General features: G+C 53.2%; 1 protein-coding gene across 9 annotated transcripts in view; it reads left to right on the top strand.

The window, feature by feature from the left end:
* DNM2 (dynamin 2) overlaps window positions 1-26,767 on the top strand; it is a 91,869-nt gene that overhangs the window by 17,490 nt on the left and 47,612 nt on the right. For all 9 annotated transcript variants that reach the window (XM_061190486.1, XM_061190485.1, XM_061190484.1 and 6 more), the window contains exon 2: window positions 14,979-15,052. In XM_061190486.1, the coding sequence (XP_061046469.1) occupies window positions 14,979-15,052 (74 nt within the window). The remainder of the gene's footprint in view (window positions 1-14,978; window positions 15,053-26,767) is intronic.

Here is a 26,767-nt window from a genome sequence, read left to right as displayed (position 1 = left end):
AATTACCTGGCAGTCCAGCGGTTAGAGCTCCACGCTTCCACTGCAGGGGGGCACGGGTTCGATCCCTGCTTGGGGAACTAAGATCCCGTATGCCGCAGCACAGCCAAAAAAATTAAAAAATAAAATAAATCAGTTGGCCATAAATGCAAGAGCATATTTCTGGACTCTCAAATCTATTCCAGTGATGTTTATGTCTACCCACATTCCGGTACCACACAGTCTTCATTTCTGTACCTTTGCAGTAAGTTTTGAAATTGGGTAGTGTGAGTCTTCCAACTGTGTTCTTCTTTTTCAAGCTTGTTTTGGCTATCCTGAGTTCTTTGCATTTCCATATGAATTTTAGGATCAGCTTATCACTTATTGCAAAAAATGCCGTTGAGATTTTGAGGAGGATTGCATTGACTCTCTAGATCAATTTGGGGAGTACTGCTATCTTAACAGTATTAAGTCTTCCAGGGAGGAGGGATAAATTAGGAGATTGGGATTAACATATACATACTACTATATAAATAGATAACTAATAAGGACCTACTGTATAGTGCAGGGAACTCTACCCAATGCTGTGTAATGACCTATATGGGAAAAGAATCTAAAAAAAAAGAGCGGATATATGTATATGTATAACTGATTCACTTTGCTGTACACCTGAAACTAACACAACATTTTAAATCAACTATAGTTAAAAAAAAAGTCTTCCAATCTGTGAACACAAGCTGTCTTTTCATTTATTAGGGCTTTAATTTATTTCAACAGTGTTTTTTAGTTTTCAATGTAAACGTTTTGTGCTTCCTTTGTTAAACTTATTTCTAAGTATTTTATTCTTTTCGATGCTATTATAAATGAAATTTTCCCTTTAATTTCATTTTCAGATTGTTCACTGCTGGTATGTAATAATATAACTGATTTTTGTATATTGATCTTGCATCCTTCAACCTTGCTAAATTTATTACCTCTAATTTTTAAAAATTTTGAGATTTCCCAGCATCTTCTATAGACATGATCATGTCATCTGTGAATGGTTTTCCTTCTTCCTTTGGATGCCTTATTTCTTTTTCTCCCTGACTGCTCTGGCTGGACCCTCCAGTACAATGTTGAGTAGAAATGAGGGTGGGCATCCTTGTGTTGTTCCTGATCTTAGAGGGAAAACTTTGAGTGTTTCGCCATTATGATGTTAACTGTGGGTTTTGTGTAGATATTCTTTATCAAGGTGAGAAAGTTCCCTTCTATTCATAATTTGTTGACTGTTTTTATCATGAAAGGGTGTTGGATTTTATCAAATGCTTTTTCTGCATCTATTGAGATAATCATACAGTTTTGTCACTTACTGTATTAATATGGTGTATTGTATTGATTGATTTTTCCCAATTTTGGACCAACATTGCATTCCTGGAATAAATATCACTTGACTATTGCACATAATTTTTTTTTTTACTTGGGTGCGCTGCACAGCTTGTGGGATCTTAGTTCCCTGACGAGGGATTGAACCTGGGCCCCCAGTAGTGAGAACGTGGAGTCCTAACACTGGACCGCCAGGGAATTCCCGCGCATAATTTTTTTTTATGTTGCTGGATTTGGTTTAATAGTTTTTGTTGTTGATTTGTGTGTGTGTCTTTATTCATAAAAGACGATTGATTTGTGGTTTTCTTGTGATATTTTTGTCTGGCTTTGGTATCAGGGTAACGCTGACCTCATAGAATGAGTTAGAAAGTGTCCTGGTTTAGGGGAAGAGTTTGTGAAAGACTGGTATTAATTCTCTCCATGTTTGTTAGAATTTACCAGTGAAGCCACTTGAGCCAGGCTTTTCTTTGTGGGAAGATTTTTTAAAATTAATTAATTAATTAATTATATTTTTGGCTGCGTTGGATCCTTGTTGCTGCGCGTGGGGTTTCTTTTAGTTGCAGTGAGTGGGGGCTACTCTTCATTGCGGTGCGCGGGCTTCTCATCGCGGTGGCTTCTCTTGTTGCGGAGCACGGGCTCCAGGCGCGCAGGCTTCGGTAGTTGTGGCTCGCGGGCTCTAGAGCGCAGCTCGGTAGTTGTGGCTCGCGGGCTCTAGAGAGCAGGCTCAGTAGTTGTGGCACACGGGCTTAATTGGTCCGCGGCACGTGGGATCTTACCAGACCAGGGCTGGAACCCGGGTTCCCTGCATTGGCAGGCGAATTCTTAACCACTGCGCCACCAGGGAAGCCCTGTGGGAAGATTTTTGATCAGGAATTCACTCTCTTGTTATAGGTCTATTCTTTTTTTTTTTTTTTGAGTCAGTTTCAGTAGTGTGTGTCTCTCTAGCAGTTTGTCCATTTCATATAGGTTATTTAATTTGTTAGCATAGTATTTCCTTGTAATCCTTCTTATTTCTGTAAGGGCTAGTAATATCCACTTTTTTTATTCTTAGTTTTAGTAATTTGAGTCTTCTCTCTTTTTTTCTTAGCTAATGTAGCTAAAGGTTTGTTAGTTTTGTGGATCTTTTCAAAGGACCAACTTTGATCTTACTGATTTTCTGTATTTTTCTATTCTCTATTTCATTTATTTCGTCTCTGATCTTTATTGTTTTCCCTGTCTGTTCACTGTGGGTTTGGTTTGCTCTTCCTTTTCCAGATTCTTAAGTGGAAGATTAATTTTTGATTTGAAATCTTTCTTTTTTTTTTAGAAAAATTTTAAAAATGTTTTTAATTTTAAAAATTTTATAAAGCTTTATTGAGGTATAATTGATACTTAAAAATCTGCAATCTCCTTCTTTAATATATAGGAGCTTACATCTATAAATTTCCCTCTGTACTGCTTTAGTTGTATCCTATAAGATTTGGTATGTTGTACTTTAATTTTCATTCATCTTAAAGTATTTTCTAATTTCCCTTGTGATTTCTTCTTTGACTCATTCGCTGTTTAGGAATGTATTGTTTAATTTCCACATGTTTGTGAATGTCTCAAACTTTCCTTCTGTTACTGTTTTCTAACTTGATTCCATTGTGGTCAGAGAACATACTTTGTATGATTTCATTCAGTCCTTTCACAATTAATCAGTCTTGTTTTATGACCTCAAATATGGCCTATCCTGGAGAGAATGTTCCATGTGCCCTAGATAAGAATGTGTATTCTGCTCTTGCTGGGTGGAGCGCTCTATACATGCCTTTAGGTCTTGTTGGTTTATGGTGGTGTTCACGTTTTCTCTTTCCTTGTTGATCTTTTGTCCAGTGTTCTATCCTTTTTTTTTTTTTTTTTTTTAAGTGATCAACTCTCAGGAGGAGGAAGCTCATTTTTTTTTTTAAATTAATTTATTTATTTTATTTTATGGCTGTGTTGGGTCTTCGTTTCTGTGCGAGGGCTTTCTCTAGTTGCGGCAAGTGGGGGCCACTCTTCATCGCGGTGCGCGGACCTCTCATTATCGCGGCCTCTCTTGTTGCGGAGCACAGGCTCCAGACGCGCAGGCTCAGTAATTGTGGCTCACGGGCCTAGTTACTCCGCGGCATGTGGGATCTTCCCAGACCAGGGCTCGAACCCGTGTCCCCTGCATTGGCAGGTGGATTCTCAACCACTGCGCCACCAGGGAAGCCCTTCTATCCTTTTTTTTTGTTTTTTTTTGGCTGTGTCATGCGGCTTGTGGGATCTTAGTTCCCTGACTGGGGATTGAACCCAGGCCCCACGCAGTGAAAACGTGGAGTCCTAACCACTGGACCGCCAGGGAAGTCCGTATCCATTACTGAAGGTGGGGTATTGATGTCTCCAACTGTTATCGTTGACTTGGCTCTATTTCCCTTGCCCTGTGCTTTCTTTACGACTGTGTAGTATTCCTCAGTCCCACTAAATCCAGTCACTCTCCTGCATGAGTTTTTTTTGTTTGTTTTAGTTTTTTAAGTTGAAGTATAGTTGATTTACAATGTTGTGTTAGTTTCAGGTGTACAGCAAAGTGATTCAGTTATACATATAGTATATATTCTTTTTCAGATTCTTTTCCATTAGAGGTTATTACAAGATATTGAATATAGTTCCCTGTGCTATACTGTAGGTCCTTGTTGTTTATCTGTTTTCTACAGTAGCGTGTGTATGTTAATCCCAAACTCCTAATTTATCCCCCCCACCCCGACCCCTCTATCCTCTTTGGTAACCATAAGATTGTTTTCTGAATGAGCTTTTAGGTTGTTTCCAGTTTTCTCCTCCTGACAGAGCCTTGGGGGTCGACTGGCTTGCACATCTGCTAGGCTCAGGGCTGATCCCTGGAAGGGGGCTGCTGTGTTGGAGACGGAGCGGATTTAAGATCATCTTGCCAGAGACCTTCTGGGGGTGCCAAGGAGGGTCTGTGGTGCCAGGGGGTGACACCCCCCCTCCATCCCCATCACCCTTGTGAACTGTCCTGTGGAACAGGGCCCTACGTGTGCTGGGCATTGGGCTTCATGTGACTTGTCCTAGTCCTGCCAATGACCTGACGGGGTGGGCACTGTTATTAGGTCCATTTTACAGATGGAGAAACTGAGGCCAGGGGAAGTCATGACCTTCACCCAGGTCCCACAGCAAGGCTGTGGGTGAGCTGTCTGGCTGCAGACTGTGCTCTCCAACACCATGCTCGGCTCGCCTGTCTCCACAGGCAGCCGTGACTGGCCGTCCTGCCTTCAGCATTCAGGGCTCCTTTCCATCTTCATTTCCGGATGTGTGATGTGGTGACTGGGATGGTGCCTGGCAGTAGGGACAGGAACAAGTCCAGCTGGATGGGTGCCTCAATGGTTGGGGAAGGGGGGGGGTGTGCTGTTAGCTGTGAGGCTTTGGTCTAGGTGACCTAACCTCTCTCGCCTCAGTTTCCCCATCTGAGAAACAGCGTGGGTGAGAGTGCCCGTGAGAGTGAAACAGGGACTTGCGTGCGCAGAGGCCAGCGCAGGGCCTGCATGTCATACCCCAGAGATGCCAGCCAGGCTTGCTGTTTGCTCCTCAGCAGGCATTTATTGAGCACTTGCTGTGTGCCAGACACCGGCAGTGAACAAAGCAGACAAGCATCCCTGTCCTCATGGGGCTGGCGGTCTGCGGGGGGGACCAGTGAGCAGGAAGGAAGCGTGGAATGGGTGCAGAGCCCGGCCTGGGGAGGCGGTGAGGGAGGCCTCTCCCAGGAGGTGCCATCTGCCCAGTGTCCGAAGGAAGAGTGGAGGGCGCTCTGGCGTGTCTGGTGGCAGAGCAGCCCAGGTGGAGGCCTCCGCCAGCAGGGCCTTGAGGTGGGAGAGGAGGGAATGGTAGGGAGCAATGGGGCGCTGGTGCAGGCAGGGCCTTGTGGGCTGCGGGGAGGACACTGATTTTGTCCCGGGGTGTGCGGGAAGCTACAGGTGGGTTTTAAGCGCGTTCGCAGCGTTATCTGACTTGCGGTTTGAAAAGCTCTCCCTGGCTGCTGGGCTAAGAACATACGGGGCCCGGGGAGGGAGACGGGTGGGGGAGTGTGGCTGTGACCCAGGGGACTTAGCCTAAGGATGTTGGGACCGAGCAGGAGAGAAGGGGATGCATCTGGGTCTGTTGAAGGCAGCGCCGACAGGATTTGCTGAGAGGTGGGCCCTAGGAGGTGGGAAAGAGACCACCCAGGGAAGGGCAGGAAGCCCGTCCTGTCTCGTGTGACCCTGTGCCCCTGGTCTGCCTTGAGGGTTCCTCACAGTGTGGCACCCCATCATACTGGCAGAGGCTCTGGGAAGGAGACGGGGTGCAGAGGGGTGCACTTATCCCCAAAGGCCAATGCCCACCCTCTTGCTTGAAGGAAGCCCGCAAGGAGGAAGGTTCTGGAATGCTGGCAGTGGGCTGGGGCGCTGCCTGGCTTTCCTTTCCACGTATTTACCCACACCCTGCCCCTGCGTTCGGTTGGGCCCCCCTGGGTGGCGACGTACACAGAGCTAGAAATCCACATGTGGCTGACCACCGTCCAGGGGCTGCAGATTCGCGGCGAGCACCCACCACCTCCCCAGCACCAGCGATGTCTCCTCCCTCCCCCCAGCACATCCCATCTTACGGGTGAGGACACCAAGCCCGGAACATGAGTGACTTTGCTGCCAAGGTCACACGGCCAACACTGCGCGAGTCAGGCCACCTGCTGCAGTGTAGAGCCGTGAGGAGGTGTCAGAGGGACGCCCGGGAGGGTAGAGTTGAGAGCCCAGCTCCCCAGAAACTGGTGGTTTCCCCATCACCCTTGAAAATGTGGCTTGGCTGACCAGTTGCTTTGGAGCCTCAGTACAAATGAAAAGTTATGAATTAGTAGGCATTCCCTGGTGGTCCAGTGGTTAGGACTCTGTGCTTTCACTGCCCAGGGCCCCCATAAGACACATGGTGTGGCCGGAAGAAAAAAAAAAGTTAAAGTTACAAATTAGTATTTGCCTGTTATAAAAGTTATTAAAAAAGTTATAAAAGACCAAAATCCAAATCACATTGGAGACTATAAGAAACAGAAAGTTTTCCATTCTCACTCCATAGACGACCTCCGTGAAGGGCTCAGGGTGTCACCTCCAAACTTACTGTCCCTACACAGGCAGGAAAAAAAAATGGAGGACACAAACTGTTCTGCATGTCACACTTTGCTTTCAGCACTACGGCCTGGATTGCTCCCTGGGCCAGTTCCAAGGTTGATTTAGCCAGTTCCCTGCTGATGGACCTCTAGGTTGTTAATGGGTTTCACTCCGGAAAGTACTGCCGCAGGGAGTGGCCGTCCTTGCAAACCCACTCAGGAGAATGAAAACCCGGTGACGTGGGGCAGGAAGGGTCAGAAGAGGACAGTCAGGCCTCTCAGAGGAGGTGACATCTGAGTTGAGTCCTGAGTGACCAGAGGAAGCCAGGATTATGGAAAGGCTCCGGGGAGAAGGTCATTCCAGGCAGAGAATGAGCATGTGCAAAGGCCCTGATGCAGGAATTGCTTTGGCCTGCTTGCTGTACCTTGACCACCAGTGTGGCCAGAGGGAGTGCGCGAAGTGAAGGTGGGGGTGAGGGAAGGGAGGTGATGGGGTGATTGCTCAGGGCCTCAGAAGCCACAGGGAGCACTTTGGAGCAGATGAGGGATGTGATCTGACCCATATTGTGTTGGGTTTTTCTTTGATTGCATGGGGCAAATGGTCTCTTTTGGGCACCATGGTAAGAACTTTTACAAACCTTCCACTCTACCTTACCTCACTTAACAGATGAGGAAACTGAGGCACAAAGATGTCACCCCACCTGCACAGGTTGTCCAGAAAGGATTCCAGCCGGGGTCTGAAAGGCCCAGAGCCAGTGCTGCTATATGCTGTGGGCCACTTCCTGCTTTTGCTCCTGGCCTGGCTGCCAGATGAGACCACAGAGCAAGTGACACTATGACTGAGTGCCTGGCGAGCGGCTGGCGAACCTGCAGGATTCCTGAGCAGGGAGGAGTCTGCTGGGAATTTTGTGAAGGGTGACACCTGGAAGTGAGATTATGAAAGCCAGCGGGGGCGCCCACAACCTATCCCATCATCCCATCGCCATCCGAGCCTCAGTCTCCTCATCTGTACAATGGCAAGTTTGGTCCTTCGTCCCACAAGCTTTGGTCCCCTGCCTCGTGCCAGGCAGAGGACCCTCTCCCCGTGAGGCTGCCACTCTTCTAATGGGCGGGTAGGTGGGAAAGGATAAACCACAGCCATGTGAACAAACCAGTAAACTAGAAGGTGGCGGTTATGAGTAGAATTGAGAATTGAGCAGGATGGTGGGTGACGGTGGGGAGCTGCTCCATATCAGGGGGTGGGTGCAGGGAGGAGACCGTTTGGCCAGGAGTTGCCAGCTGGCCTTGTGAATGCTGCAGGGAGAGGGTTCCAGGTCTAGGGAGCAGCCCGTGCAAAGGCCCTGAGGCACACTGTGCCTGGTGTGTTTGGAGAACATGGAGGAGGCCAGCGTGGTAGGAACGAAGTGATTGAGGGGAGAAAAGGAGGAGGTGAGGGCAGGGAGGTGACTGGGAAGATCACGCAGGGAGGGTCACGTGGGCCGCTGGGAGGACTTGAGCTTTTTTTTTTTTTCCCTTGGCCAAACTTCATGGCATGCAGGGTCTTAGTTCCCCAGTCAGGGATCAAACCCGTGCCCCCTGCAGTGGAAGTGCGGGGTCTTAACCACTGGACCACCAGGGAAGGCCTCAGGACTTGGGCTTTTAACCTGAGTGAGGTAGTAGCCCTGGGAGGGCTCTGAACAGAGGGGGTCATGCCCTGACTTGTGGTGGACAGCCTGAGAGGCAGCCACTGCACTGGTCCAGGAAAGCGCTGGTGGGCCAGGCTGAAGGCCTTGGATGTGGAGAAAAGTAGGCCCATTCAGGCTCCATTTGGAGGTGGAACCTGCAGGACTTGCCACTTGGCGGGGTGGGGGATGGGAGACAGGAGGAGCCCCTGGTCTGTGGTCTGAGTCAGGGGCATAACCACCGTACCTGGCCCTTGGGGGGACCACAAGCACACGGTGGCACCTGCCTAGGGACACTGAGTGCAGGCTGGGCTCCAGGTAACCGATGGTTACTGTTGGATGGTATCGAGAGGGGACGTGGACGAGGCAGGGACCAGGGCAGGGACCAAGGGGGTGTGCACAGACTGGATGTTGCGGCCTCGGAGACTGAGCGATGATGACCTCTACTTCTGTTCTAGAAAAACTACAGAAGAGTCCCCCCAGGCAGGTGGGGGTGACTGGGGGCTCTGCCTCATTGGTGTCCCACCCAGGTTCCCATCCTGATTCTGCTCCTTCCTTGCTGAGTGGCTTTCGCAGGTCTCGAAACTGAGCCTTAGTCTACCCATCTGTGAAATGGGGGTATTGACCCTGACATCATTCCTTTGGCGTTGCTAGAGGGTTTACTGAGATGTTACCTAAGATGGGGTTAGAGCTGGGCCGGGTGGGCGGCCAGGGTATGGGCTCTTGTGAGAGCCTGAGAGAGTCGGCCGGACATGACCCTGGGGCATGTGCTCCTGCCCAGGGGCTCTTCCTGTGGCTGGCATTGTGTGAGGTTTCCCAGCCCCACTGAGGCTTTGGGTGACCCCTTGAGGAACTGATGAGGAGGAGGGGATCCCAGCCCGGGGCCCTTGCCTGGGCCCTCACAGGCTCTGGCTTCCGTCTGACTCATCCTCTGCCGGCTTTTGTGTTTGTTTTCCCTCTCCTGGGGTTTTGGTCTCCTTTGTTCCTGCATCTCCACCCTCCTGGGGACTGCAAGTCAAAGTGCTCCTGGAGAGGCCTTGTGCTCCATTCAGAAGACAGTAAATAAACAGCCTGGGCTTCTGAGTGGCCCACGGTGCCACCTCCTGTTGCGCCCTTCCCCTCCCTGCCCCCTACTGCCTTTCCCGGAGCCCTCATCACCTTCTAGGGAGAGGCAGCCCATTTTAGAGCCTGGGAACTGAGGCTCCAAGAGGGTGAAGTGACTTTTGCCAGGTCACGTATCCCGGGGGATGGGCGGCATCCTCCCATCCCACAGGTCGCTGGGCCAGTGCCCAGAGAGGACAGAGACCTGCCCAGGGTGGGAGCAGATCTAGGCCTTGAAGCCAGGCCGTCTGGCTCCAGTGTCCATGTTCCTCCTGTCCATTCAACATTTAATGAGCACCTGCTGTATGACAGGCTCTGTTCTAGGTGCTGGAGATCCAGTGGTGACCAGTTTAGGTGAAGAAGTCCCATCCTGACACAGGACTAGACCTCCACTGGAGGCCAAGTTGGTGGTAGTGGGAAGGGGCATGCATTTGGGAGGGAGAGGTGCAATCCACTGCATCTGCAGAGCCTGAGAGGAAGGCAGAGGGAACAGCCCTTGCAAAGGCTTGGAGGCCAGCAGTGCAGGGAAGAACCCAGAGGCTGGGGCCGGTGGGAGGGGGGCGGCTACAAGGGGGCAGCCCTGGGGCAGGGGTGGGATGGGCAGGTGGGGGACCCTGTCAAACCTGGGATTGGTCATGTGACCTCTGCAGGAGGGAGGCTTGGAGGCCCAGGTCTCTGTTTTAGGAGGATAACCACATATAGCCTGGGAGGAGGATGGGTCAGAAGCCTGGGACCAGGGGTGGGCCCAATGGATTAGAGGCCAGGGATGGTGCTGAAATGACCATAGTTAACACTTATTGAGCACTTACTGTGTACCAGGGAGCAGAATAAACCCCAGATCCTGTTCTGGGGAGCTGACATGGGGGTGGTGAGGGGCAGACAAGAAGCAGATAAGTGACATACAAGGGGTTAGTGCTTTGGAGAAAAATGAGGCACGGGAGGAAGATGGGGGGGGGGTTGGAGCTGTGAATGAGGGTGGGAGAAATCTCCCTAGGGAGGTGTCGTTTGAGCCAGAGCTGTGGGGCGCGAGTCATGGGGGGCCTGTTTGTCTGCTACCTAGCTGCCCTCTGAGGTGAGAGGAGTTTCCCCATTACTAACTAGGAAACCCAGATCAGAGAGGCTGGGAAGCTGGCCCAAGGTCACACAGTATGCAGGGCCACCTCGGGGCACAGTGGCCCTTGTAGCAGCTGGGAAGAGAGAGGAGGGGGTGGGCACTTTGAGTCAGAGGGCGGGACTTGGTGACCAGTGGAATGTGGGTGGGGTCAGGCAGGAGGAAGCTGATGACTGAGGCTTGAAAGTCGCCTCCTGATAAGTGGACAGTCAGTGTTGCAGGCAGAGCTGCTTGGGGGAGGCGGTTTCCTTCCACCACCCAGGCCATGAGGGCCCCAAGAGTGCTCCCGCTTCTGGGTGCCAGGAAACCCTGTGGGTGGGCCTTACGGCACAGCCGGGCAGGCCTCTCCTTACTGAGCCCCTCGGAGATTTCTGGGGGGCTGCTTTTCAGGGACTGTTGAGGCTGAGGCTGGGTGTTGCAGCCCGGCGGCTTCCGGATACACAATCGGACGGATCTCAGGGCTCCTGGCACTCCCAGCCTGGCGTGCGAGGTCCCACGCACCTGCCCAGCCTTCAGCCTTCTCCCCCTCGGGCTCTTCCTCCTTCACCCTCCACTTGACCTTCCCACTCACCACCAAGTCCCAGCCCAAGTCGCAGCCTTCCCCTGCGAGGGCCCAGAGCGCTCATCACGCTGGCCCTCGTGTTCCTCTGAGGCTCGCATTGTCCATTGTGTGTGGTGTCACCCTTGTGCTCACGGTGCCTGGGCCCCCTGGACATACCCAGAGCAGTCACAGGACAGCACGTGTCAACACCAGTGGCGGAAAGCCTGGTCCTTGCCGGGGAGATGCCTGTAGCTTCCAGGGCAGACGTGCAGGCCCAGAGGCCGGGGGCCTTGGTGGTCAGAAGCTCAGACCCCATGGGTTTCAGTCTACACTCCTGCCACCCCTGGTTGCCAAGTGACCGTGGGCAGGCGCCCAACCTCTGGGCCTAGTGACCTCCGTAAAATGGAGCTCACAGACCACCTTGTTGGATCTTGTCATGGTTAAATGGGTTAAGTGGCACGGAAAGTTCTCAGCTTTTTGCCTGGCATACAGTGAGTTCTCGACAACTGTTAGCTACTCTTAAAAAAATTTTTTTTTGGAGTCAGTCATCCATGTGGAAGATGCAGAATTCAGAGATGTTCCAGAACAGTGCAATGACTCTTCCCCCGACCCTAACCCCCTGCAACAGGCCCCAACCACCCTGGGCTCTGTTTTGAGGCTTTTTATTCACTTACAAAACACACTCTTCCACACCTTTTGTTTTCCTCACTTAATACACCCAGAAGGAAGTTCCGTGTCAGGAGATAAAAAGCTCTTTTTTGTTGTTGTTGTTTTTGGGTGTGTGTGTGTGTACACATGTGTGTGGCTGCACAGTGACACGAATGGGCCATAATATAATTAGTCTCCCCCATGGGCTTTTAAGTTCTTTACCTCTGAGCTATTACTGGGAAACTAGTAAGATTATAATGTTTCTGTGGGCAAATTTTAATGGAGTGTTCTCTCTGTGCTTTGTATCTGGGTCTTCACAAGTGCGTGTTCCTGGACCTCCTTGTGCTTGTGACCTTGAGATTGAACTTAGATATGGTAAATTGTCCTAATCTTATATGTACACCTTCTTTTTTAAAATAAACGCATGCACTGGTCAGATCAAGATAGAGGGCGTTGTCATCACCCCACAAAGTCCCCTCCTGCCCCTTCTAGTCGGTTCCCCCAGAGGGGACCAACTGCTCTGATTTCTATCAGCAGAAACTAGTTTTGCCTGTTCAAGGTTAGGTCTGCCCTATGACTCAGCAAGAGAAACAAGGGCATATGTCAACAAAAGGCACGGATAAGAATGTTCATAGCAGCTTTATTTGTAACGGCCCCGAGCTGGAAAGACAACCCCTCGCTCCCCACCAAAAGCCTCATCAGCTTGCGAGTGGATGCACAGATTGTGGACCGTCCACGCGGTGGCGCACGGGTCAGCAAGGAAAAGGAACCAGCCCTGATCACACACGACAGCGTGGAGGAGCCGCACGGGTGGGACATTGCGGATTCCATTCACATGCTGCTCCTGTCTTGTTTGGTCACTGACCAAAGCCCTCTTACCCCCATGATGTATCTTCTTTGTCCCCACCCACAGCGTCTCACGTGGTTCCCGTCAGGAGGTTGGCACTGGTGTCCCCAGCACCTCCAGGGTGCTCAGTAGGTGTGAGTAATACTTGAGTGAACGAGCTTGTGACCTTGGCCAGGTCACAAATCCTTGCTGCTCCTCAGTCTTCTTACCTGCCAAATGGGAGAATGGGAGTCACGCTCAGGGTGTCACGCTGCGTGAAGCAGGTGTGAAGTACTCCGAGCAGGGCAGGGTGGCCCACGGGTTCTTTGTCATCCTCAGGAGTGTGGCTCCATGGGTAGCATCCGAGGTGTGGAGGGTTGACCATGCTGCCAGGGGCTGTGGGCTTCATCCCTCCGGGGCTTGTGCGTGCCCTTGGGGCGTTCTTCCCTCTGTTTTGGCCCTTCCCTTCCTGCATGGGTCTTCTCCACCCAACCTGTTCCCCAGTCATGGCTGGCTGTCTCCTCAGCTCTTCTTGACTCTCTCCAGTGTCTGTCGACTGCCCTCTGTGTCCCTGCCATCCCCCAATCCAGCCCGTCATCGCTCGCCTTGACCAGTGCAGTTGCCCCCTGCCTGCCTCTTGGCTCCCACCCTCACCCCTGAAGCTGCCAGAGGGGTCTTTTATTTTATTTATTTTTTATTGTTTTTATTTTTTGGCCGTGCCACGTGGCATGTGGGATCTTAGTTCCCCGACCAGGGATCGAACTCGTGTCCCCTGCATTGGAAGCGCAGAGTCTTAACCACTGGACCACCACCAGGGAGGTCCCCAGAGGGGTCTTTTAAAGCCACATACCTTTAAAAGCACACAGGGTTATGATCTGACTGTCCCTCAACAGTGACAGCAAGTGGCCTTGCTCTAAGAATGACGACCAGCCTTCTCCCCGTGACCTCCAGCACCACCGTCACCCCACCCCTCTCTGGGCCCGTTCACTCGTCCACTCTAGCGCCCCACTCCACTGCTCGCAGTGGCGCCCCCATAGGACCTCCAGAGCCGATCTGCCCCTGGGATGTCCCTCATCTCACAGGCCGACCTGCTGCGTGGTCACTGCTGTGTCCCTGTGCCCAGCCAGAGGAGGCGCTGCATAAGCGTGGTGGGACCGCCCACAGGCCGATGGGGCGCGACCCTCATAGTGCATGGCATGCGGTGAGGGCGCACCTCCTCCCTCATTCCGCCCACTGGGCTAACAGGTTCCCAGGGGTTCCGACACCCAGCCCATGCTGAGAACCAGCAACCTCCTCTGGGGCTCTCGACACAGGTAGGGTGTCCCTGAGACACTGGTTGTCACAGTTCTGGGGAGTGGGGTGGCACCAAGGATGCTTGCCTGTATGAAACACACCTGCCCAGCGTTCTGCACAAATCTCACATAATCCGAATGTTTATCTGGGTGCAAAACTTGTTTAAAATTCCCTGAGCCTAGAACCTTTCTCCATTTTACATGGAACAAGAAAGAATCCTTTGCCTGGCTTTGGTGATCTCTGAAAATGTTGCTGCTTCTGTGCCTGCCTGGACCCCTGCTCTTTTGCTTTCCTTTTTTTTTTTTTTTTTTTTTGCCCCGCCCATGCGGCTTGCGGGATCTTAGTTCCCCCACCAGGGATCTAACCTGGGCCTTCAGCAGTGAAAACGCAGAGTCCTAACCGCTGGACTGCCAGGGAATTCCCTTGCTTTCCTTTCTTAATGGTCCAGGGTGGCTCCCGGCTTTCCCACTTTGCATGAATCCAGGTGTATTAGTGTAAGTCAGTGCAGGTAGTGCCTGTGTATTTCCATAATGAAATACATAGCATATATATATTTTTTTATTAAACAGCTTTATTGAGGGATCATTTACATGCTAGGAAATGCACCCATTTCAAATGCAGTGATTTTTAGTAAATGTATAGTAAGTATTAGTAAACAGCACTACAGCCCAGCTTTAGGACATTTCCATCACTGCAGAAAGCTCTCCGCTCTCAGTTTCCCACTCCTGGGGCAACCACTGATCCATTCCCCGCCTCTATCAATTTGTCTTTTTGGGACTTGAAACACATCGTGTTTTGTCATTAAATATTTTCCTTTTATTTTAGTCTTTATATCATATGTATGGCATTATATTACTTTAAAAAATGTAGGTAGGAAATGTACTGATCCGGGGACTTCCCCGGGCAGTCCAGTGGTTAAGACTCCGCACTTGCACCGCAGGGGGGACATGGGTTCGATCCCTGGTCAGGGAACTAAGATCCTGCATGCCACACGGTGTGGCAAAAAAAAAAAAAAAAAGAAATGTACTGCTCTCTTTTGGGTCTGGGGGTCCAAATATTTGGCAGGGAAAGGACTCTTTGGGCATGCTGGGGCCAGAGCATAGCCAGCTGGAGGGAAATGGTTCCGTTTGTTGCTAACCTTCAATCCAGCCCCTCCCCCATTCCTCTGTGGCCTCAGGACCCTCCAAGGCCAGAGCGTTCCCTGGTGCCCTGCTGGGGTTGGTGTCTTTGCTGAGATCACCCAGATTGCAAGAGGGGATTGCTCCACTCCGTGTGGCCACACTTCCTGCCCCCTGCAAGCCGGCCTCGTGAGTAATTTCTGACCCTTTCCCCTCCCACAGGGACTTCCTTCCCCGAGGTTCAGGAATCGTCACTCGGCGGCCTCTCATCCTGCAGCTCATCTTCTCAAAAACAGGTACGACGGGGTGGCTTGTAGCCCAAACAGGAAACGAACGTGGATGCAGTGCCCAGCTGGAGCCAGGGGCCTTCTGATGAGTCTTGGGTCCTAGGCTGCCGTTTGGGTTTGAATTCACTTTTTCCTTGTCTGCAGGGAAGTTGAAGCACAGTTCATTGAGCACCTCCACCCACCCCCAGCATCCTCAGCTGTGACCAGGCCACCAGGTGCCATATTTCTGGCTCTATCGTAGATGACACGTTTTTGCTGAACACGTTCAAAATCAATAGCAGACACTGTGACATGTCAACCCAAAATGCTTCAGTGCATCTCCCTTTGCAATAAGGACACTCGCTTACACTCACAGAACCACACCCAAGAAAAGTCATCATTTCTGCCTGTTATCTTACACCCAGTCCATACTCATGTTGCCAATTGTCCCCCAGATATCTTCCCTGGCTGGTTCTACAGCTGCTCTGATCAGTCCCACACTACCCTTCATTGTCGTGTCTCCTCTTTTCATTAGAGCAGCATCCCCACCGTTTCTTTTTAAACTACAACACTGACTTTTGGGAGAGACCCGGCCTGTTGAATATAGAATGGCCCACATGTAGATTTTTTTCTGTCCTCCCCTCGGCGGCCTCCGTTCTTCCCACACAAGTCTGACATAACATGGGCATGTCTCCCAGCTTGAAACCCACTTGGCTTCCTTGTAAAGCATCTCAGGTCAGAGGCTGGAGGGGGAGAGGGGAGCCGTTGGGGGTGGGGCCTCTCTTCTCTCCAGAGCCCCCAGGGGGTCTCCATGCTGCTTTCCCACTGACCTGGAATGTCAGCCATGGTCCGTTCCGCACTCGGTGTGCCAGCGTCACCACAGGCCATGTTAAACACCCCCACTCTGGGAAGGCAGCTGACATATTCCCATTTTACAGATTGGGAAACTGAGGTTTAAGCAGCTTACCTGCCTTTCACCTGGGATGAGTACCCAGGTGGGGTCAGACCTCAGACTCCGCTCTCAGCTGGTTCTAGTCCCTTCATCTCGCCTTCATCCTCCGGGCCTTCACCCAATCCGCCTGCAGGAGGGCGGGACACCAGTGAGAGATGGCAGTTGATTGGTCCAGCGCCCGCCAGGGGCGAGCCAATGGGCTGCCTCCTCTGGGTTCAGGTGTCCAATCAGCTGTGCCAGGAAGGGCAGCGGCAGAGCCGCAGGTTTTCAGATGTCTGCGGGATCAGAGTCACATAGGGCTTGGCCCATTGGGTTTCTGTTTCACATTCAGTAGGAGGGTGGAGGGGTGAGAATCTGCATTTTTAATGAGTTCCCAGGTCATGCTGATGCTTTTGGCCCCTGACTACATTGGGAAAACCTCTGCCCTGGTGGGTGGGGGCTGAGAGCTAATACTGCCCAGGTTCAGATCCTGGCTTTGTAGCTTACTGGCTGTCTGGCCCGTGGGGAGGGACTGCTGCCCACAGCTGTGTTTCCTGTCTGGACAGTGAAGATAATAATAGTACTGCCTTTGTCGGTTGCCATGAAGACCGTATTATTCAATACACGTACAGCCCGTAGAACAGTGCCTGGCACACTCCAGGCCCTTGCCGAGTGGTGCCATCCCAATGGCTGTGGTTTTGTGCTTGCTGCCAGCCTGTTTGGGGACAGCTTGCTGTTTGGGGAACAGGTTGGCTGGCTTCCTGCAATAGAAGGTCTGTGGCATTGTCATGGCGGGAGGGCTCCCCCATCACCTACCTCCCCAGTGGCTGTCACCCAGCAATAATCCAGTGGGCGCTTGCTGCATGCCACAAGCTGGTGCAGGGCTGGGGCACAGTGGTGAGCAGGACCAGGGATGCTGCCACCACCTGTCACCTTGCCTCTTGGTACTTCTTTTAGTGCTGAGGGACAGTGTAGGGGGAGACTTGGGTCGAGAGCAGGAGGGAGACACATAGACATGGCCCTCACCAGATGCGAATATGTGTGGTGGTGGTGGGGGTGACTCAGTCCATCGGTTGGGAGCATCACAGGGCTTCTCGGAGGAAGTGATGTTTGAGCCGAGGCTGACAGGTGCTTTGGGGTGTGTTGCGAGAGGGGAAACTCTCCCTCCTAGCAGAGAGTGGTACGTGTGAAGACCGTGAGGCAGCGATGCCCAGCGTGGCCTGCTGGAGGAACTGAAATTCCTTCTGATGGGGTAGAGAGGAGAAGCACGTGACAAGTGACAGCCCTGTGGGAGCACACCTGCCCAGCACCTGCCCGGGATGATGCTGAAATCTCCATTCCTGTCACCCCAGTTTACAGAGGAGGGAACTGAAGCTTCCAAGCCACTTGCCTGAGGGCACATGGGAGGGCCATCTTGAAAGCCCAGTCTTAAACTCGTTCTGGGGGAGTGTGGCCTTAGGCCGAGGTGTGGTTTGACCAGATCCTGTGGCCACTGGTGGAGAAGAGACCACAGGGACCAGCTCTGGGGCAGGGGGACCCAGGAAGTAAGGATGGGGTGGCAGCCGTGGAGATGGAGACATATAGTTGGATCCTGTTGGGCTGGGGCTGGGGGTGTGGCTGGGAGAGGGGTCCAGGGTGTCCCACGTGGGAGTGCTCCTTGCTGTGTCCCAGCTTGCACACTCTCCCCCCACCGACCACGGCATTCCCAGTCTCTCTCTCTCTCTCTTTTTTTTTGGCTGCGTTGGGTCTTCGTTGCTGCACACGGGCTTTTTCTAGTTGCGGCGAGCGGGCGCTACTCTTTCTTGCGGTGCGCGGGCTTCTCATTACGGTGGCTTCTCTTGTTGCGGAGCACGGGTTCTAGGCGCGCAGGCTTCAGTAGTTGTGGCACGCGGGCTCAGTAGTTGCAGCATGCGGGCTCAGTAGTTGCAGCACGCGGACTCTAGAGCGCAGGCTCAGTAGTTGTGGCGCACGGGCTTAGTTGCTCCGTGGCATGTGGGATCTTCCTGGACCAGGGCTCGAACCCGTGTCCCCTGCATGGGCAGGAGTATTCTTAACCACTGCACCACCAGGGAAGTCCCTTCTCAGTCTCTTAATGTCCCAAGCAGATGTGAGCTGGGCCTTGGCTGGATGCCAGGGAGGCAACGTGAGCACTCCGAGGGTCCCGGCCCTCCCTGAGCTCAGCCTGTTGGGTGCCGCACACGCGGGGTTGCTATGGTCCAGCTGAGAGGGGAAAGCACAGGGGACTGTGGGAGAGTATACCAGATATTGGATCTACTTTGGGCCAGGGGCCCGGGGAGAACATTCTAGGCAGGGCAACAGCTGTGTTGTGAAGCTGTGAGGTGAGGCTGGGGAGGGCCCGCGAGGCAGGTGGCACATCCTGGCAGGTGTGATAAGGGGTTCAGGCGTTGGGAACCCGAGTGGCATTCAGGGTGTGGAGAGACCGGCTTAGCCCATTGGCTGCCTTGTGGAGGAGGGACGGACAGGTGCAGGAGTGCAGGTGGGGAGGCCAGGGGGAGGTGGGCCTGGCGCCAGGTGAGAGGTGTTGGGGCCTGGCCCAGGGCGGTGCTGTGGTGGTGAGGGCAGAGTCTACAGTGATCTCGAGGTGGGGAGTCCAGGTAACGGTCACCAAGGCACCAGGGCTGGGGGTGACACTGATAAGAGGGAGGAAGCTGAGCGCAGTGTGGGACTTGGTGATGGCTGGGGCTTTAGAGCTTTCTAGGGGCTACGCGGGGCTGCACTGCTTCTAGAGATTAAAGTTTTGTTCAGGTGCTTCTCAGGGACAGGACTCCAGAGCCAGGCTGCCACCCCTTCCTATCCGCGACCTTGGGCAAGTAGCTTCCCTCTCTGTGCCTCAGCCTCCTCATCTGTAGAATGGGGGTGGTAGTGGTGTCTCCCTCGTGGCCCTGGCACCCCATGAGTCTGTGGTGTGGCTGTCGCCTCCTGTAGGGTCTGGAGTCCCTGGTACCATAAGTTCCTAATTCTCTGACTTCTGCAGCGCCCTGCTTCTCCTCGTCCAGGTTGGTCTCAGTGAGCCATTACTTTTAATTGGCTTAGTTTAAAAATTACGTCAGACCGCAGCCACCAGGAAGTTTGGTGGCTCACGGGGGAACCCTGCTCCTCCTTGGGAACCACCCCTGGACCTTGTAAACCCTGGGTGCTGGGGACTGTTCTTGTGTGCAGTGTGCACGAGCCTCCCCTCCCAGCCTTGACCTTGGCTGGTGCTCACAGGAGCCAGAGAGGGGGTGTCAGGGCTTGGCTCTCAGCCTCCTTGAGGCTTCGTGGCTCCCACAGTGCCTTGCTGGCCTCTGGGACCTCACCTCCTGCTGGTGCCGCAATCTTCCTCTTTATCCTCAGGACCAGCTCAATTGTTCCCACCTCTGGACCTTCACCCTCACTGTGCGTCCTGCCTGGAACACCCTGCCCCATCCTCCTCCTCCTCCTCCTCCTCCTCCTCCTCCTCCTCCCCTGGGTGAGCCCCCCCCAGCCCCTCCCCCCGTCACTGCTGCCTTAGTTCTTCTGCAGCGTGCATTATGAGGCACCATCCTGTTCTCGTATTTTCTTTTTTTATTCCCTTAATACATATTTATTTATTTATTTATTTATTTGTGCCGGGTCTGAGTTGCGGCACGCAGGATCTTCGTTGCCTCATGCAGGATCTTTGTTGCTACATGCGGGCTCCTTTAGTTGCAGCATGCGGGATCTTTGCTTGCAGCATGCAGGATCTAGTTCCCTGACCAGGGATTGAACCCAGGCCCCCTGCATTGGGAGTGCGGAGGCTTAACCACTGGACCACCAGGGAAGTCCCTTGTATTTTCTTTCTTTCTTTTTTTAATTAATTAATTAATTATCTATTTATTTATTTATTCTTGGCTGCGTTGGGTCCTTGTTGTTGCGCGCGGGCTTTCTCTACTTGCGATGAGTGGGGGCTACTCTTCGTTGCGGTGCGCAGGCTTCTCATTTCGGTGGCTTCTCTTGTGGTGGAGCGCGGGCTCAGTAGTTGCGGCACGTGGGCTCTAGGGCACGCAGGCTTCAGTAGTTGTGGCTCGTGGGCTCTAGAGCACAGGCTCAGTAGTTGTGCCACACGGGCTTAGTTGCTCCACGGCATGTGGGATCTTCCTGGACCAGGGCTTGAACCCGTGTCCCCTGCATTGGCAGGCGGACTCTTACACTGCGCCACCAGGGATGTCCCCTTCGTATTTTCTTGATGGTCCCTCTCTCTCTCCCCCTGCCTCAACATCAGTGCCACCAGAGCAGGGCCGCTGACCTGCTTTGTCCATCGCTCTCCCCTGTGCCCAGCATGGGGCCTGGCACCCAGTAGGTGTTCCATCATCATGGGGCAGGTGCCTAGCCGCGCTCTTAAGGGCTGCTGCTGTTCCCCTTCTCTCCCGTGGGAGAGTATCCACGACTGTGTGTGCAACACCTTTCCCTTGCCAGCCTGGCCCTGGCAGGGCCCTTTCTATAAAGCCTATAGACCCTGCCATGGTTGGGGTGTGGCCTTGTGTCTCCATAAGGAAACCAAGCTGGGAGCTGGTGAGGGTCAGGTGGGAGCTGGTCAGGATGGCAGCCTGGGACTGTCACCTTCTCCGGTATGTGTTTTTTCCCACATCAACAGCCAGTTCTCCACTTGTCAGTGGACACTGATCCGGTGTCCTCCAATTTAACTCAGTTCTGACACTCCCTACCTGAAGGCAGCATCACGTCCCACAGGTTAAGGGGTCAGTCCCTCCAGACTGTACCCCCGCACCCGCTTCAGATGCCAATCCCAAGTCCAGGCTGTCACCAGTGCTTCTGACCGCCTGACTCTAGGGGTTCCTATGAGCCCCTCCTTGGGTTCACTCAATTTTCCAGAGTGGTCCACAGAACTCAGAGAAACATTTTACTCCCCAGATTCCCGGTTCATTATAAAAAGATATGTATAACTCAGGAAGAGCCAGATGGAAGAGATGCATAAGGCAAGGTATGGGGAAGGGACAAGGAGCTTCTGCGCCCTGTCCGAGCTCGCCCCTCTCTTGGCCCCTGCACCTGCTCACCAACCTGGAAGCTCTCTGAACGCCATCCTCTTGGGGTTTTATGGAGGATGTAGGGAATGGTTGATTAAATCATTCCCATTAGTGCTTGATTCAACCTTCAGCCTCTGTTTCCTCCCCGGAGGTCAAGGGGTGGGACTGAAGTTTCCAACCTTCTAATCACAGCTGGCTGGTTTCCCTGATAGCCAGCCCCCACCCTTAGGTGCATTCCAAGTCACCTCATTAACATAAACTTAGGTATGACTGAGAGGGGCTTGTTATGAATATCGCTCTTATCACTAGAACATTCCAAGGATTTTAGAAGCTCTGTGTCAGAAGTGGAGGGAAGACCAGATACATATTTCTTATTATAAATCGTAATGTCATACCTTCCCAGTGGCCAGTGTGTCCTAGAATGGGAGGTGTTCACGACTTGTCTCAAATCTGGGGGTGGGGGTGGGGTTGAGGACCACACGGACTCGGAGATGTCACGTGCTTTGCCCCCTTCCTGGTCAGCTGAAAGCTCTGAAGAGTTCCTCAAGTCTGGATCCCTTCGGTTATGTGGTGCTCAGGGTCTCCCAGGTGTCTCTGAGCCCCAGGTTGTACCTCCTGGGCTGTGTCGGCCAGACCAGCACGTTTGTTGACAGGTTGGGGAAGGCAGACCCCCATCTCCGCTGCCCGGGGTCGGCCTGGTTGTTCTGCTCTTTGTTGGGTTGAGAATGGAGAAGGGATGGGACGTGCTCCCGGAGGTCAGGACAGAGCCCTCACACACACCCCTGAAGCACCGAAACCCCAGGGAGCATCGGAAGTTGCCCTAAGCCCGGCAGCTGAGCTATCTGCACGCCGTCTCTGGGCCTGGCACTATTTGATTGCTTTATCACATCGCTAACCCTGGGCTCTGTGTTGTCCTGTTTCACTGTGGGGAAACTGAGGCGCTCCCACCTCCCTCTCAGCTTCCTGTCACCTCCCCAAGTCATGCTGTGGTGCCTGACTTGCGTTCTCCAGTTCCGAGGGGCTGTTATTTTAAAAAATTCGTTTTTTTAATGCTTCATCAAGTTTTAGCATTCCGTATTCTTTTTTTCTTTATAAATTTATTGATTTTATTTGTTTATTTTTGGCTGCATTGGGTCTTCGTTGCTGCACGCGGGCTTTCTCTAGTTGCGGCGAGCGGGGGCTCCTCTTCGTTGCGGGCACATGCTTCTCATTGCAGTGGCTTCTTTTGTTGCAGAACACGGGCTCTAGGCGTGCGGGCTTCAGTAGTTGTGGTACACGGGCTCAGTAGTTGTGGCTTGCGGGCTCTAGAGCACAGGCTCAGTAGTTGTGGCGCACGGGCTTAGTTGCTCCGCGGCATGTGGGATCTTCCCGGACCAGGGCTCAAACCCGTGTCCCCTGCATTGGCAGGTGGATTCTTAACCACTGCGCCACCAGCGAAGCCCCCATATTCTTAAAGATATCCAGTAAATGCTTTCTTCTTATCACACATCTCTCCTATCTTTTTTTCTTTCTATATCCTTGATCCTTTTTCTTTTTTCTTTTTTTTTTTGGGCTGCGCCACTCGGCTTATGGGATCTTAGTTCCCCGACCAGGGATTGAACCCAGGCCCCCTGCAGTGGAAGTGCAGAGTCCTAACCACTGGACCCCACTTCACGATTCTTAAGCAATGCCAGTGGGCTCGTAGCCTGGTCTGCCTTTGGGGTAGGGAGGGGGATCTTCTGACCATGCCTTTGTGGGCCTCCATGAGCTCCTTTAAAATGGGAGGCCCCAAAGACCTCATGAGAAACCAAGTTGAGGAACTGTGGCCTCTGTCATGGGGCTGCTTCCTTGTGCCCGGGGGTGGAGGTGGGTGGGCTGACCCCAAGAAGGTGGTGGCGTGTACTTGTCACCTCTCTTCTGAGGGCACCTTTTTTTTCTTTTGGCCGTGCCGAGCGGCATTCAGGATCTTAGTTCTCCGACCAGGGGTCGAACCCATGCCCCCTGCATTGGGAGCACAGAGTCTTAACCACTGGACCACCAGGGAAGTCCTGAGGGCACCTTCTTGAAGGGCATGCCTGGGGGATGCCTGAGGCGGGGTGTTGGCTCATGAACACAATGGGGGCCCACATGGGAGTCACGGGGTGGGGGAAGTCCTCCTGTGCTTCGGCACCTAATGCTTTGTAACAGGCCACCTAGTAATTAAGTTTTATTAAGCAGTTACTAGGCACCAGGCACCGTGGAGTACAGAGACCAAAACCAAGTCCCTCGCAGTCCCTTCTTGCAGCTCTGACTTTAGCAGGGGACACACAAGCACGTGGTGAGTCAGTGTGAGGAGAGCCGCGAAGGGCCGGCTGGTCTGGGTGGGCCTCCCCAAGCAGAGTTGTTTAGAGCCAAGACCTGAAGGAGGCAGGGAACAAGTCCTGGGTGGAGGGCAGGACCTCCTTCTAGAAAAAAACTGCAAGTGCATTCACTGACCCCATGGGACGCGGGTGGGATGCCCTGCAGTGGCTAAGGGTGGCTGGCTCCTCGGAGTTGGCAGCTCAACTACTCGCCGAGGGCCCGCTTTATCCTTGATTCCTGCTGTGCCCTGGGCTGGTCCCGTGGAGCCTCTGGGGACTGATCACAAGTGGCTGGCCCTCCTTCCAGGGAAGCCTTTTGCCGGGCTCCGGTGGGGTGCCCGTGTGGCCGTCGAAATGCTGTGGCAGGGCCCAGGGACCTGAGGGACTGGCTTTGTTATCTGAGCACAAGGAAAGGAAGGTTTGAAAATGCTGCAGCTGCTCTGGGGATAGACCAACGCTGCAGCGGGGCCCGGGGACCAGGGCAGGCAGAGCTGGTGGTGGCTCGACCTGGGCTGCTGGGGATGAGTTGAGAGGGCGCTCTCCAGGCATTGCAGGCCATTAGCTCAGCCTCAAGGCCTCTGAATTATTCTTTGAGACCGTACATCGTTAAAAAAATCACCTCCCCCATCCAAGCGCTTACAGGGCTGTGGAAACCCAGGCTAAACACTCCGCCTATTTGTCATATTTTAATTTTCCTCACGGGGAAACTGAGGCACAGAGGGGGAGCCTGGCCAGTGGGCATCCCCCCCCACCTTCTCTCCATCTCCCGTAGACTCCCCTGTGTCCAGAGCATCCTCAGGGCATGGGGAAGGGTCTCCACTTCAGAAAGATCATGCGGGCATGAGGTAGGCCAGGGCTGAGTCGGTCAGGCCACCCCTCCAGGAGACCCCTCCTAGTACCTGGTACGTTGAGTCTCTTTTCTGAGCGCCTCTGGCACCTGCTGTGACATGCTTGTGCCGAGTCCATCTTCCTCATCAGACCAGGACCCTGGCTCTGTGCCGGACCTGTGCCATCAAGAAGTGCATTGGGAAGGAGGGAGGGAGGGGGAGATAGCAGATGGTCCCATCAGACCCTGTTCCTGTCTAGTCTCCCGTATATCCAGCTTGGTGGCCGTGGTGGTGCTGGGCCACCTCACGGAAGCTGGAGCACAGACCATACTACCTTTCCGGCAGTCATTTTAGTTGTAAACGTAATTACAGGGCACCTACTGTGTGCTCAGACTACTGTGCCCCGGGGACACAGAACAACACAGATTCAGATCCCTGCCCCGTGGGGTGGACCTTCTCCTGGGAATCAGAGAAAATACATAGGGTGACAAGGTAAACCGTATTAGAAGGTGGCAGGTACTTGGACGATCCTAAGGAAGGGAAGGGGGAAAGAGACTGAGGAGGTTTGTCATCTCACTTTGGGGTCAGAGCAGGCCTCACGGAGAAAGAGAGGTGACATGCAAGCAGAAACCTAAAGGGGGAGAGGGAGGGACCCGTAAGGGTATCTGTAGGCAGAGAGAAGAGCCAGTGCAAAGGCCCTGAGGCAGGCGTGGAGGGCTTGGAGTGTGAGAAACCAGGCAAGCCAGTGTAGCTGGAGGGGAGTAAGTTGGGGTCAGAAGTTGGGGGGAAGGAAATTTTCCCTTAGGGAAAATAGGGTCGTAGGGCCCTGCGACATGTGGTAAAGACTTCAGCTCTTTTTTTGGGGGCGGGGGGCCGCACCGTGCGGCCTGTGGGATCTTAGTTCCCGGACCGGGGATCGAACCCGCGCCTCTTGCATTGGAAGCGTGGAGTCTTCACCCCTGGACCGCCAGGGAAGTCCCAAGACTTTGGCTTTTACTGGGGTGAGGTGGGAGCTACGGAGGGTTTCAAGGAGCAGAGGCTGAGGTCTGGCTTTAAGAGGGTCGGTGCTTGTGGGCGGAGAGGAAGGAGGGTTGGCAGAACCTTTCTTAGTTGGTATGAGCCTGGAATCTAGCCCATGGTTCCAAAGTGACAAGGAGCCCAGTAAAGAAGGCAGGTTGTGAGGGATGGGCCTGGCTGAATCCTTGACCTTCCCGTTAGGCACAGAGGGTATGGTTTCTGCTGTCCACTGACCCTCTGGGGGAGAAGTTGTGGCTCTCCAGCACCATCTCCTGCACATCTTTCACTCACACAAAGGCACAAAGGGTCTGGCAGAAGAGAAGGCTGCCACACACACTAGGCTCTGGGAGGCTACAGCTGGCAGGTCCTGGTCCCATAAACACAATCCGGGGTGACCTGGCTCTGCCAGGGGAGGAGGTCCAAGATGCACAATGGCGGTTCCAGGTGGCGTGGAGTCAGGGAAGGCTCCCTGGAAGAGGCAACAGGCAGGCCGGCCTGGCAGGGCAGAGGTTTGCAAGGGACAGGGCCTGTGTCCTGGTCCGCAGCCCCTTTTCCATCCTCCATTCCCCTGCACTCTAGGAAGGGGGATGGTACCTTGCAAGTGCTGAGCCCAGGGCCTTGAGCCGGAAGAGAGCTGGGGTTTGCCGTGGGGGTTGGAGGACTGTTCCATTTGTGGTGGCTGCTGCAGGAAGAGCAGCGGAGTATTTCCTCTTGTGCCTGTGGAGGGCTGGAGCACGACCGTCCTTGGGAACTGGGTCAGCTGAAGGGGGTGGGGTGGTTGATCCTGTACCCTCCAGCCAGCGTCTTCCTTGCCCTGCTCCCGAGTGGCCAGTGCCCACATTGGGTAAGATCCTCAGTGATCTGAGTGCAGAGTCCCCCTGACCCCCACAGTAGAGGTTAGAGAGGTGAAGAGCCTGTCTGTGGCCTCACAGAGGCCATGTGACTCGAGAGCCACCATCTGGAGACAGATTATCTGAACTCCAAATCCCAGCTCCGCCACTGAGCTTGAGCCAGGTTGCGTCACCTCTCTGGCCTCAGTTTCCCTGTCTGTGATATGGGCATTATGGAGGTGCCTACCTGCTAAGGTGCTCACTTGTGAGGAACAAATGGGACCACACGCAGGGCCTGGCCAGAGCAAGCAAGGCCTGACTGTGGGCCATAGTTTGTTCGGTTATGGTGATGGGATGGCAAACCTCTTTGCATTCATTTCTTTCTGCTGTGTTCCACCTCTGGGTAGAGATTCTTCACCTGCCTGGCCTTTCTCTGTCGCAGGGGTCTTTCTCCATCCTTTCTTCTGATGCAGCTGATGGTAACACTGTGCTGTGATTTATGTAGCCAGGTCTCCTCCTGGTGGACATTGAGGCAATTTCTAGTCTTTTACTGTGAGAAACAGCGCTACAGTGTACATCTTTGCATCTCTGCCATGGACCAGTTCTTTAGGCTCTTTGCCAGTGAGACTTACTTCCCTCTTTTTAGCATCACTTGCAGGAGCCATGATCTCTGGGCCTAGAAGGTCCCCCCTCGCCAACATATACTGTGAAAATTCAAACACATGGAAAAGTCGGGAATTGTACAGCGAATCCTATAGACTCAGCACCTACGTCCTGCGATGAACATTTTTCCTTCCTGCTTTATCCACATTGTGCTTTGGA

The sequence above is a fragment of the Eubalaena glacialis genome, chromosome 4, assembly GCF_028564815.1.
Source record: "Eubalaena glacialis isolate mEubGla1 chromosome 4, mEubGla1.1.hap2.+ XY, whole genome shotgun sequence".
Classification (NCBI taxonomy): Eukaryota; Metazoa; Chordata; class Mammalia; order Artiodactyla; family Balaenidae; genus Eubalaena; species Eubalaena glacialis.
The sequence above is the reverse complement of the archived record's forward strand: the minus strand, read 5'-3'. Positions and strand labels throughout refer to the sequence as shown.